Below are 13,594 nucleotides of genomic sequence, written 5' to 3'. Positions count from 1 at the left end.
TTCAAGAACTCAATATTAGTTTATTGGGCTCTTGGATCAAAAGATACCATGAGGATGAAGATAAGCTATGGAAGAAGGTGATTGACCATAAATACAACACTAGGAACCCAAACATATTCAACTGCCATTCTACCCCCTCATCATCCAGGTTCTGAAAAGGAGTGCTGGAGGTAGCCACAACAGTTAAGTTTGGTTTTAGATGGAAGGTTGGTGATGGGGGTAAGGTGAGATTCTGGGAAGACACTTGTTGGTACATCTCTCCTGGCAATCCAATTTTGGCCCCTGTAATGTAATCAGATTTTGAAATATATTAAAGATATCTGGGATAATGGCTAGATTAAGCTCACTTTTAGAAGGAATTTTTCAGATAGCATGGTGGAGGACTGGCTCCAACTAGTGGAAATTGTGCACAGTCTAGTGCTTTCTGATGAGCCTGGTGCTTTAATTTGGCAATATGAAAGTAATGGGAAATACTCCAACAGTTCTCTCTACCACATTATTAACTTTAGAGGGGTCAAACCTATTTACATCCCTGTTGTTTGGAAGTTACATGTTTCCCTAAAATTCATGTTTTTTCTGTGGTTGGTTTCTCATAACAAGATCATGACTAGAGACAATCTCAGGAAAAGACAGATCATTAAACCTTTGGATTGTGTTTTTTCTCTAAGGATGAAACTGCTCATCATCTCCTTTTTGATTGTGTAGTCACTAGGTTTGTGTGGGAAATCATTAGAGAACATTTCAAAGTAGATGTAGGAGCAGATTATTTGTCTGTTGCCAGATTTTGGCTCTCAAACAAAAAAGACCCCCCCCCCTAATGTAGACTGTGTAGTAACCATGTGGTGCATATGGAAACTTAGAAATTCCGTTATCTTTAACAATGCCATATGGATCTCTGTCAAACAGGTTTTAGGGATGATGTTGAGTTTGACCAAGATCTGGGCGATACTGGTCCCGAAACAGGAGAACGAAACCTTAGGGGACTTCTTGAGGTACTTAAAAGAGAAAGTGAAGGCGCGTCTAACCATCAAGGGTGGCTGAGCAGAGACAAGTTGTGCATTGCGAGCAGGGATTCAGAGCCGGGCTCACGCACATCCACTCCAAACAAGTTTGCTTTGAATGCTGGGATGTTCATCCCTTCATCGGTGCTTCAGCTGACGTGATCTCCACAACCAGCTGCAACCCCTCCGCTGAAGGCCAGGAAGGCTCTCAATATCTTTGAGTTGTTCTTCACCTAATGTGGGACTCCCCCCCCCCCCTATAAATTAAGATATAATGATGCAATAAACTTTGTCGCCAGTTCCGAATCATGGTTTATTGTAAAATGTTTGATCTCGTAGTAGCTCTCTGGTAGCTTTGTGACAGGAAAAGGTCTAGCTTTTTTAGGAGTAGAACTTTTTTGGTTTTTTCAGCGATCTTGCTACTATCTGAACATGTGGTTTCGTTATATTCAATATAATGGAGCCAAGGATCGAGTCCCTTTTTACCTAAAAAGAAACTCATTTGGCTCCGTATATAGTTTATATTATAGAATCTCTAAAAAGACTTATGTTTAGGAATCGAGGAAGTACAATGAATCAGGCTGCAAAATAGTTACCACGCGACACATGCGATAAGCAATTCAAAATATTCAAAATATTGAGAAATAGGAGTAATTGTTCTTCTCCTTGTAAAAAAAAGGGAGGGTTGTGCAGAGAGTCTGCATTCTCTTCTTCTTCTTCTCTCTTGCCGGCTCCGACAGAGGACAAACTTCCAAATCTCTCTCGCTGCGGGCGGGCGGGGATGGAGAGCCCCACATCGGCGGCGTCGCGGGTGGACTTCTACGGCTTCCTCGACCGCATGCGCCGCCCGGAGGCCGCCGGCCTCTTCCGCTCCATCAAGAGGTCAGTCCCTCCCTCCCCGCCCCCCCTGCGTGGATCTGATCTAAAACCGGGAGCTTTACCCCCCGCAGCTTCCTCGCCTCCCTCTCCCTCGAGGAGCCCAGCGCTGAGGCCGACGGCGGCAGGGTCCAGGCCTTCTTCGCGGAGATGGAGGCGGCCATCCGGGGCCACCCGCTCTGGGCCGACGCCACCCACCAGGAAATCGACCACGCGCTCGAGGTCTCACAATCAGTTTCCTGTTAGCTTTTTATTCAGCTTTGGGGATCCTCGCATCGCATCGCGTTGGACGACCGGACTGATTAATTCTGTGCGCGCCAAGCAGGGCCTCGAGAAGTACATCATGACCAAGCTGTTCGACCGCACCTTTGTGGCGTCGCCGGAGGACGCCGCGGCAGACGCCGAGGTCTCGGACAAGATCGGCCTCCTGCAGCGCTTTGTCAGGCCCCATCACCTCGACATACCCAAGGTCCTCAACAACGAGGCTTCCTGGCTGGTGAGCCCATGTGCTCTGTTCTCACTGCTCATTTAAGTTTATATTACTGATGATTATATTCAGAATATACCTGTTGAGTCATGTGCCATTCAGTTGGTTCATCAGTATCTTTAGTTTTCTGATGGTAATCGTTCGAGTCATAGAACCAATGCCCAAGCTAAACGTGTTGATGCACATTGTCATTCTAGATTGCAGTTAAAGAACTACAGAAGATTAATTCCTTCAAGTCCCCGTGGGAGAAGCTTCTCTGTATGATGAGCTGTTGCCAAGTCATCAATAACTTGCTGCTAAACGTGTCCATGACAAATGACCGGACGCCATCTGGGGCTGATGAGTTCCTTCCCATTCTCATTTATATAACCATCAAGGCAAGCTTCTCGTTGTAAATGTCTATTCTTGCCCCATTGCCCTCATTCAGACTTATAGTCTCTAAATGACTGGCTGCAGATTATTGAGCCGAAAATTGTTGTTTGGACTTGGTTGCTTAGGATTTATGGTGATCCTTGTGGATAGATATTCTGACATTGTAACTAGTACTATACAACTAGGCTCGCTGGTTCATTTTCTTTGTGTTTGTTCAATTATCGTTTGGTTTTCGTTGAGGTGCCAACTATTTTCCTTTGTTCATCAAATTTCAGTTGACAAAAAGGCTGGAGATAAACATTGAACCTTCAATTCCCATTTAGTCATATTTCTTTTAACTGTGAAAAGGAGTTCCCATTTTAGTCATTCCTTTTAACTGTGAAAAGGAGTTACTTCAGTTCCCAGCCATGTGCCCACTGTGAAATAAATATGTCGTGATCTTACAGTTGAAATTGATTGCAGAATCATTTCTCTTTGCTGCTGTTTGTTGTTACTTGATGTTATTTTTTTCTGCATCTTTACTTTTAATTTTTTTAAATTTTATTTTTCCCTTGATTTCACTAATGAACATGAGTTCTTACGGGCTAGGGAGCATATGAATTGCCTATGTCTTGGTGATACTTTCAGTGGTCTACTCAGGCACTCCTAGGACCCATTGCAGTTCCATGTTTTTATGTTTTACTGAATTGAGTAACTGAAGCCACCTGAAAAACTTATGCAGGCCAATCCTCCTCAGCTGCACTCAAATCTGAAGTTTGTTCAACTCTTCAGAAGAGAAACTAAGCTTGTTTCAGAAGTTGAATACTATCTCACAAACCTCATTTCAGCAAAGATGTTTATAATTAATGTTAATGGCCAGTCACTATCCATGGAAGAAAGTGAATTTCAGAAGCATATGGAATCTGCAACACTAGGTACTCAAATGTCTGTTGCTGGCCCTAGTAGTCCACAAGGGTTAGCTACATCTACGAGGGGGTTACAGAAGCAAATTGATGCAGAAGGTCTGTTCCTTACCGTTTCAGCTCATTTGAAACAGATATTTTTAGTATAAATTTGGATTTGAGCTATCAGCTTTCCCCATGAGCATAACCGTGTTGCTTCATGTCCGAGAACCAGTTTACCTAGTGACTTGCATATATACTCATAGCCTTTAATTTTCATTTAGTAGCTGTGTTCTTCTTCCATCTACTTGAGGATTTTTTATTTTTCTTTCTTTTGTTGCATAATCACAAATTTTCAGTGGACATTTAGCAGGTTCAAGATTCCCTTTTATGGACTCGGAAACTGAAAATCTGACGCCAGCGGAACTCAAGCAGTTACATGGGCTCTACAGGAAGACAGTGACCAGATATACACTGTTGTCTAAAGCCTTAAGAAAGTTATCCATAGATGAGGATCAGCTCCTCGCATCAGTAGATGATTCATGAACTGATGCAAAGATTATTATTATTTTTGCCACTTGACCGTTTCAACAAAAAACAAGGCAGGGTGGGAGGAGGAGATTACATACGTCGTTCAAGTGTCCAAACATGGTATCAAGACCTGGAACCGCATTCATGTTAATGTTGTCCCTCGATAAATAAGCCCAAGACTGCGGAAACAATATCAGAATTCAGGATCCATGTCCAGGGGGTATCAAACAATGTGATACAAATGGATGATCATTTGGTAATTGATGGCCGGCTGAACGAGTTATCAACTCACTGGACGCTAACGATGCAGCAGGTCAGCAGCAGCTCATGTATCTGGATGTCTGGTTAGGACACTTGCCAAAGCGTTGTACAACAGAATCGGGATGCAAGCTTTCATTTGAGTTTCTGAAAAGCGATATGAAGAGCCTTCTCCTTGACTTGTTATCGCACCCCCACCAGGAGAAACAGCCGCTACCTGCCAATTGGGAGCTTGGCATCAGCGACATTAAGATCATCTGCATGATAAAAGGTACTGTTGACCCAGCTTCCTGAGTACATGTTAACCAAGCAAACATCAATTCTGCCATTAGCCTGACATGGTTTTTTGCTTGTTAGTACTGATGTACAGTAGTGACAGCTGCTCTCTTGCTTTAATTATTGGTAAATTAGTTGTAGTTTGTACTGTTTTGAATTTGATTGAGAAGTTAAAACCATATGGTATGAAAAGGGGACGCATGGCTAGTCTGTTTTGTTTTCCGGAATAAATGCTTTGCTTCATTTTTATTTGGTAAACAATTCAGAACATCTAATCCCATTGGCCGCTAGAAAGGGAATGTTCAATTCTGGCCTCCCATGTCGCCATGGCAGTCCTCATGGGCAAAGTGGATCCTGCCCGCTGCGACGTCGTAGACGAAGCGCGTGTTCACTTGCTGCATCGCGCCGATGATGGTGATGTGCTCGCTCGGCATCACGGTAAGGCAGGCGTCTTGATGGACGAGGACGAAGAGCTGCTGTGGCCGGAGCACTAGGTCATCGTCCAAGTGCAGCGTCACCGTCGGCAGGTGCTCAAGGCGGCTCGAGTTGCGCCACGGAAGCAGACGGAGTACTGGTCGCGCTCCACTTTCGGCAGCCCCAGCCTCCTGGCGTGCTCTTCCACGACATGCACCAGGAGGTCATATGCGGGCTTAATCATCACCGTCATGCCCGTCCCGGGATCGATCACGCAACCGTTGGACCACTTGCCGTCGTGCAACTTGTGGCGCTGGAACAACTCCTTGATACTGCCATATGGCAGTATCAGGGGCATCCCGGCGACACTGACGCCTGTGAGGCCGACGTGGTAGGGGCTGAACTTCGGGTCGGTCATGCGCATGTAGAGGATCTTGGTGCTCCTCATGTGGCCCGTGGCTGGGACGTCGGCGCCGAACCGGAGGAAGTCGTGCCTGTTCGGATGCCCGGGCCCGAAGAGGCAGTAGGAGAAGCCGCCGTCGTGCCCGTGCTGGTGGAGCCGAGTCCAGATGAGTGACGGTCTCTGCTTGCCCAGGCCAAGGACGCCGGCGAGCACTTCGTGGCTGTGGAACCCCGTAGTGGTGTGCGCGCAGCCGATGACGACGCCATGAACTTCCGCGTCATCCGCGAAGGCGACGGTCTCGTTGATGAGCATGCCGCTCACGCGCGCACCGTCGAGGCGGGTGGCTCGAAACTTGCACTCTTTGCGCGTGGACGGCCCATTGCACAGGGTGCTCACGCGCGGAACGCGGCGGACCGATGGCGAGGCCGTCGGGTTGAAGAGCGGCGGCACCTGTGCGAATGGGTGCGCGATCGGCACGCACTGCATCCATGTCAGGCTGCTGGCCGTGTCCAGCTCTAGGTCGTACGTGCGGCGGCCGTGGCCCGTCCCGACGGTGGTGGCCACGCTGTACGTGAGGCCTCTGGGCCCGCGAATGTGCGGCCGAAGCGCGGTGGTGGCTGCGGCTGCCTCGTCCAGGTGCAGGAAACCGTCGCCGTCGATGTGCATGGTGCTGTTCCAGCCGGTGCTGGGGACCAGGCGCAGGCTCAATCCTTCCTGCGGCGTGGCGTGCCATTGTCAGCAGCGGCAGGATGGAGGAACGTCACAAGCAAGGTGAGCATCAGCGGGAGGAGGATGATAGCGCGCGTGTCAGGCTTGATGGTTGCAGCAACGCGGTCTGTGACACTAGCTAGAGCACCTAACTTGTTGGTTTGCATGCAACCAAGCCTTCCCTTCCCTTTTATACATCGAAAAGAGTTTGGCCGCATTAACTATATAGTGAGAATCCCTTTTTTCGATTTGCATATCTCTTGTACACTTTTATGCAGAAGATACTCATGAATTAACTTATGTAGTGAGAATCCCTTTTTTTCGGTTTGCATATCTCTTGTGCACTTCTATGCAGAAGGTACTCACGAATTAACTCATGCTAACATGAATTCAGCATGGAAGTGAAGGGCATATGCAATGCATTTGCTTTATTCTTAGTGAGTTAATTTGTGCAGGTATAGTTCAATGTTGAGCAAAGGATTTGGCTGCATTAATTGTGTCTTGAAAATCCCTTTTCAGTGTTGAGAAAGGGATTTGGCTGCATTAATTATGTATTGAAAATCCTTTTTTAGATTTGCATATCCCTTGGGCTATCCGAGCGACAACTGACAAGATTATTGAAAGGCAGGGTGTTGTGTGTGTGTGTGTGGGGGGGGGGGGGGGGGTTACTCTCCTATGGTGGCTTACCTTGATTAAATCTTGTTTAGCAATTACACCTACATACCTGCTATCTGCCATTAAGTTTCTTGCTTGGGCTATTTAAGGAATTAATTCGCAGATGGCTCACTTCCTATGGGAAAGATGATCGGTATGATGGACATAAGAAATATCATTTTGCTAATTGGTATTTGGTGACCATGAAAAAGGAGCATGGGGACTTGAGATCGTGGCCCAACATTCGAGACATGAACATTAGTTTCCTGGCCTCTTGTATAAGTAGACATCATCTTGATGATCACAAACTGTGAAAACAGAGTATTGACCACAGGTACAATACCACCAGACCTAACATTTTTGCTTGTCATCATAGTGTCACCCTCTCAGAAAAGGCTGATGTGGGCAGCGAGGAGCTGCTTAATTTTGGTACAAACGGCTTGTTGGAAATGGTAAAAAGATTAGGTTCTGGGAGGACCAGTGGTTTGGCCAGACTAGCCTGTCCATAATTTTCTGGGATATATACTTTGTGTGTAATGAAAAGGGAGCAACAATTAGCTAGGTGTGGGATGGTAATAAGAGGGTGCTTGGATACGTTTTAGTCCCATGACTAAAAGTAGTGGGACTAAAACTTGCTAGCCTCGTCCATGCTTGGATCCAAATACTAAAGAGACTAAAATTAAGTTAATGAGCATTTATTATCCTCCAAACCCTCCAATCCAGAACTCGTCTGAGTTAAAGGAGAGGAGTTAAATGAGGAGAGAGAGGACTAATCCACATTTTATTAGGGGTACCCCTGACTAAAAATTTTTAGTCTCAAGACTAGTTTTAGCCTCTCTTTTGTCAGGGGTGCTTGGAACTTTAGCCTCTTAAAGAGACTATTTTTAGTCAGACTAAAATAAGTCCCTTGGATCCAAGCACCCTCTAAGATTGAACTCTCCTTTAGGAGGGGTTTCATTGATAAGTTAATTGATCAGTGGTGTCAAGTCGAAACTATTTGCTCCTCTTTAGTAGTACTATGTACTAACTGAAGAAGAGGATTCCCTAGTTTGGAAAATGGATAGCTCTGGAATCTGGTCCTCAGTCGTTATATGCTGCTTCATGCCCCCCCCCCCCCCGGTGCAGCTGGTAGCTCATAATAAAAATGTTGCACATTTTATTATTCAATTGTGAGATTTCCGGGATAATCTGGATGAACTATCAGATATGCTTCAAAGATGAGTGGGAGAAAAAAAATGTACAAGGTTGCTTGGTTGTGGATTAACAACAAATAGATTGCCATGCTAAATATGCTATCTGCTGCTGTTATAGGAAAACATGGAAACTCAGGAATGACGTTCTTTTTGAACGATGCTTGTGGTCTGGTTTGCAGGTCGTCTGGCCTCGCCTCTCTAGGCCGGTGAAAAGATGGCGCTCGCTATACCCTTCTGAGGACGTGAGCTCCCTGGACTGCTCATTGACTGATCGAGCCGGACAAGAAAGTAAGGGAAGCCCCAACACTAAACCAGTGAAGACGAGAAGGACCTCGGCGGAGTGGCCATGAACTCTGTTCGCCATGGCCAGGTTGCCGCCGAAGTGTGGGAGGAGCTGTTAAAGCTTTTTCTTTGGCTTTTCTTTTGGCAATTAACCTATTTTTTGCTCTGGAGCTGTCTTGCATTTTTCCTTGTCGCGATGATGCGCTAGCTTTATGTATCCTGGGACCATATGTTGAATACTCTCTGGTGTTTCATTTTCCAGTGAAAGATGGAACAGGGCTGTGGGCATTTTGATCCTCTTTTTTTTTTTTTTTTTTTTTTTTGAAGAGCACCAAGATCCTCTTCATGCACCAAACGACTGACAAGCAGTTCAGTGCCTACCTTGGAGCCAGTCACGCAAGGAAGCACCCAACTCACGCTTGGGCCGCCTGCACCGTCAGATGTTATTTTCGATGGCTACCGACTTTTGTGTCGCCGTGGAACTGAGCACCCACATCACCATCATCGACACGTTGCAGCAAGTAGACGTGCTTCGTCTATGACATTGCAGCTAGCAAGATCCTACGTCGCCCATGAGGATTACCGGCAAGAATTGTTTACGTGTGTTTTGGAGTGTTCCACCAGATGTCTCTGCAGCTTGCTTTGAAGTGTTGAGTGTACACTTGGTTGTACTTGAGTTTATGTGTATCTCCGTTGGTAATGTATTTCACCTAATCTGTTAGTAGATGTTTCATCAGGGAACCAGCAGAGATCGTAAAGATCTCTAGGAGTAGGTGAGTCAGAGTGCACTGTCTAAGAGCAACTCTAGCAGACCCCGCAAAACGCGTTTGCAGTTTGCGCAAAACAGCTTTTGTGGGCCGGCACGGGCTGGCACAGATGCAGACCCCCCAAATGAAGAATATGCTTTTTTACGGGTCGGCTATGTGAGTTCTGCTCTTTGCGCCGCTGCATCCCCGCATATCATCAGCCTGCAAATATCAAATTCAACATAATTCAACAATCGAAAACAAACGGAATTATTCAAATCAAACATAAAACAATAATCATCCGCATTACAAATAATTATTCAAATCACCGTAGCAAACTTAAAATAATGCAATACAAAACTTGTCATGAATATAAATACAAATGAATACAAAAATTAGTCACTGTCCAGCCCTTTGCCAATGGTGCTCAATGAGATTTTTCTGAAGTTGAAAGTGTGTGTCTGCATTTTCAATCTCCTTGTATGTCTGAAGAAAAGCTCTAATGCGGTTTGGGCCTCTAGCTGGTTTGACACGGCTACCCACATTGTCGTAAAAGAATTCTAAGTTCATCCCTCTCTGGTCTTCAAGAATCATATTGTGCAGGATAACACAACAAGTCATGATGTTCTTCAGGGTTTTCTTATCCCAAAAACGAGCAGGACCATGGACAATGGCAAACCTAGATTGCAAAACACCGAATGCTCTTTCAATGTCTTTTCGGGCTGCCTCTTGCACCCTTGCAAATTCACATTATTTTTTTGTTTTGGGTTCTTTGATGCTCTTGACAAATGTGCACCAAGAAGGATATATACCATCTGCAAGATAGTACGCCTTTGTATATTCATGCCCATTGATAGTGTAGTTGCAAGTAGGAGCATCACCACTAGCAAGCCTAGCAAACAAATGAGAGCGTTGCAACATATTGATATTATTGAGTGTGTCGGGCATACAAAAAAGCAATGCCAAATCCATAAATCCTCGGATGCTACGGCCTCTAGCACAATTGTTGCATCACGAGACTTGCCACAATACATTCCTTGCTAAGCCTTGGGGCAATTTTTCCAATTCCAATGCATACAATCAATGCTACCTAGCATGCCAGGCCAACCTCTCCTCTCATTAGCTGTCATCAATTTGTTTGTGTCATCTTCATTTGGTGCCCGAAAATACTCGGGACCAAAAACACGGACGATCACTTCCGCAAATCTACGCACGGACTCAGTTGTGCTATCTTCACCAATGCAAAGATACTCATCGGCATAGTCAGCCGGAACGCCATATGCAATCACCCGCATAGCTGCGGAGATTTTTTGATATGCACTAAATCCCTTTAAGCTCGCGGCATTCCTTCTTTGAGTAAAATACCGACAATTTGCCTCGCAAGCTTCAACAATTTTCACAAAAAGGGATCGGCGCATTCGGTACCTTCTGCGGAAGAGGTGTGCAGGATATGTAGGATTGTCCGAAAAATAATCTTGCATCAACATCTCGTTCCCAAGATGGCGATTCCGCGGAATGCACAGACGCCCGACAGTAGATCCTCGCCTGCTCTTCCGGTACTCGTCTTCATGCTCCTTCACGGCAAGCACCATGACCAATGTTTGCTGCTGAAAGGTCGCAAGCATGGTCTCCACATCCGAGTCGTCCGAATCGGACGAATCGGATAGCAAGAACTTCTTGCACGGGGTCAACTCTATCTACACGCACACCGGCGCGTCAATCTACTACACAGCTCGCAAAAATCACAAAAAAGGGACTAACCGGTGGTGAGTGATCCCGGGCGGCGACGAGGGTGGTGCGCTCGGCGGTGGTCGATCCCAGCGGCGGCGGCGGCTGGGGGGCGGCTCTTCTCGCCGGATCCGGAGGGGCGGTGCAGCGACTCGGCGCGGGAGGGTGTGGGGCGGCCCCGCAGAGCGATTCCACCCGCAGATATGGCCAGAATCGCCGGCGGTGGGTGGGCGGAAGCAAGGGCAGGCGGCGGCGGAAGGAGGGGGAAAAGAGCACGGGGCTGAAATGTCCCTCCCGCCAACTGCTTCTCTGTGATGCAGGGCACCGCAGCCGCGAAGGGAAAACCCAATGTTTTCCTGGATTGGGGTCGGGAATTTGCCGTGCCCCCTAAAAATTTTTGCGGGCCGGGGCGGGATGCGGGGTCTGGTCGGACAGGCTTTCCGGCCCGTACCCGCATTTTGACGGTTATTTTACGGGTCGGGGCGGATGCGGGGTCTGCTAGAGTTGCTCTAAGAAGGCCAAGCAGTGGGAGGCAGACAACCAAAACCTACGGCATGAGGCACAGTCCAATGCCCTTAACAAACAATAAAGCTATGAATTGCACACCACATGACACATGTGGTAAACAATCCAAACAATTTCTTTTTAAAAGAGCTATGAATTGCACAAGAGAAGCACACAGCCAGGAAACACGAGGATTCGAAGGCTGAGACAGCTGCAAGGAATTGGCTCGGGAGTTGATTCCGACCATGGTTGAAAATCAAAAGCGAGGCAATGAGAAGGATAAGAAAGTCAATGATTAGGGTAATAAAGATAAGGAGAAAGGTAGAAACCATCTCTAGGACATGGGGTATCTGCTACCAAGCTCAAATGCCACCTGATGAGCAGTAAAATCTAAAAATACAGTATTTTTTTTTGTGATGAACTTTGACAAATGTTTTTTATGCTTGCAAAATTTTAGCACGAAATGACATTCCTGGAAGTCGTGAAAAAAAAACAAAATCTATACTCCAAAAATGCTAGTTTTAAAAACATTTTGGAGTACTAATTTTGTTTTTATTTTTTTGCCAAGACTTCAACGAATGTCATTTCGCGCTGAAATTTGTTGAGCATACAAAACATTTTCAAAGTTTTGCTACAAAACAAATTCAGATTTTTTTTGCTATTTTTTTATTTTTACTGTTCATCGGGATGCATTTGAGCTTGGAAGCAGGATAGGACTTTCGCCATCTCTATCTCTGCTATCTACAAACAACCTAAGGTTCCTTTCCTGCCAAATGGACCACGTGCTGCCTAACCTTTTGTCCAACCTTTGTCCCCAACCTCTCCATCATTTTTTCCATCAGTGGCTCTTCCTCTAGTTTTCGGTATGTGGACCACCTCCTCCTTATGAAAAACCAGACGAACAATGCCCATCCTCGCCTCTCGGGCTTGTGCCCGACCCTGATCCAGATCCAGGAGGTGCCCACCGCCACCAGGGGCGACCTACCTCGCACGCGCGGCCACCATGCCCCGCATCGGCCGCCGCCAGTCCTACCCGTCGCCGGCGACCTGACCGACTGCCGTCGCGCCTTCCTAGCCTTCCTTTCTTCCTATCCTTAGCCACCGCAGTCCGCACCGAGTTGTGCTTGACTTCGCCAGTCTGGCCAGTCGTTGTCGCCCACCGGAGCTTCACCGCCAGCCTGGTCAATCGACATCACCCACCGGAGCTTCACCGCCGGCCTCTATCGCTCCCTCCCTCTGATCGACGCCGGTCGCTCAAGCCCTGCACAACCACCTCGCTGCCCGCCTCCTTTCCGCTGCCCCTAAGCGCCTCCCCATGACCCCGAGAGCCGCTCTTTACCACTCAACTCCCGATGCAGCCGCCAACCGCTATGATTCCGACCGACGCCGGCGTCTCCACGCCTCTATCTATCGGCACAACCACACTGTGGTCTCCATCACCGATTTCCCAACATCTCATCATCATCTACCCCTACTTGAAGTGATCACGCGTCCCTGGTGGCCCTAACCCTAGCCGATGGCTGGGGCTTGCCAGCACAGCCACGCCGTGCTCTATTGAAGCACTATTGCACAACAGCGAGAGAGGGTATGTGATGACGATGATTGCACGTATGCTGCACACTTCCGCTGCTCATCCTCACCCTCGATACCATCTCCATCAGGTCAACACAAACCCAGTCATTCAGCCATTCCTATTCTATCTAGTTCATGCCGCGGGTCAGCAACATACATATTTGTTTGTATGTCTTGTCCTGTTCGTATGAATGCCGCAACTGTACGCACTGCCGGCACAAGATGGTTCGAGGTTTGCTGCGGGTCTGATTGCGCACGTCAGTTCGAAACCAACACTCATAGGCTGAAAATCTGTGATTTTGGAAGCACAAACGTTCTGGTATAAACCTCGACCATCCTTGATGTTGTTGTATTTGAGCCTTCTATGAATTGTTATTTTTGAGCTTAGGATACTGGAAGTGCACATCTCAAATCAGTTTCTTTATTTTCTACAGTTTTTGATGGGTCAAGATTACAACGATGTCATGTTCTACCTTAGCCAGGTGCGTTTTGATCACATTTTTCCAAAAGTGTTTTTTTATTGCATGCAACTTCATTAATGCACCAAATCAAATGTATCCAGTACCTGACATGTAGCTATTTGGGAGGTTTGAGATGATTGAATCTTTACTAACTCTATCCAAAACTACTGAAGTTTACTTTATCTGTCTGAAATACAAAGCCCTTGCAAGAATTCAGCTAGGCGAAAAACGAACCTAATAAATCATA

At 46.7% G+C, this 13,594-nt stretch overlaps 1 protein-coding gene and 1 pseudogene across 3 annotated transcripts; one reads left to right on the top strand and one right to left on the bottom strand.

The window, feature by feature from the left end:
* The first annotated feature begins 1,697 nt into the window (after positions 1-1,697).
* LOC123087677 (vacuolar protein sorting-associated protein 9A) lies at positions 1,698-8,624 on the top strand. Of its 3 annotated transcripts, none has more exons than XM_044509727.1 (7): positions 1,698-1,883; positions 1,952-2,099; positions 2,203-2,373; positions 2,562-2,741; positions 3,458-3,737; positions 3,991-4,677; positions 8,234-8,624. In XM_044509727.1, the coding sequence occupies exons 1-6, from the start codon at positions 1,783-1,785 to the stop codon at positions 4,161-4,163; spliced, it is 1,053 nt and encodes a 350-aa protein (XP_044365662.1). In that variant the 5' UTR covers positions 1,698-1,782; the 3' UTR covers positions 4,164-4,677; positions 8,234-8,624. The 3 variants fall into 3 exon arrangements, with proteins under 3 accessions (XP_044365662.1, XP_044365661.1, XP_044365663.1); XM_044509726.1 differs by having other exon boundaries at positions 3,988-4,677; XM_044509728.1 differs by lacking the exon at positions 8,234-8,624 and having other exon boundaries at positions 3,977-4,107.
* Positions 4,985-6,374, bottom strand: LOC123084104 (aspartyl protease family protein 2-like; annotated as a pseudogene).
* Positions 8,625-13,594: the final 4,970 nt, after the last annotated feature.

This window comes from Triticum aestivum, chromosome 4A (assembly GCF_018294505.1).
Source record: "Triticum aestivum cultivar Chinese Spring chromosome 4A, IWGSC CS RefSeq v2.1, whole genome shotgun sequence".
Taxonomy (NCBI): Eukaryota; Viridiplantae; Streptophyta; class Magnoliopsida; order Poales; family Poaceae; genus Triticum; species Triticum aestivum.
This window is presented reverse-complemented; position numbering and strand designations above follow the sequence as displayed.

Bases quoted from the DNA above. Each gene is read 5' to 3' on its own strand.
- LOC123087677 (XM_044509726.1), top strand. From the start codon at position 1,783: ATGGAGAGCCCCACATCGGCGGCGTCGCGGGTGGACTTCTACGGCTTC. The intron at 2,742-3,457 runs GCAAGCTTCTCG...AAACTTATGCAG, and splicing joins TCATTTATATAACCATCAAG to GCCAATCCTCCTCAGCTGCA. The intron at 3,738-3,987 runs GTCTGTTCCTTA...GTGGACATTTAG, and splicing joins GAAGCAAATTGATGCAGAAG to CAGGTTCAAGATTCCCTTTT.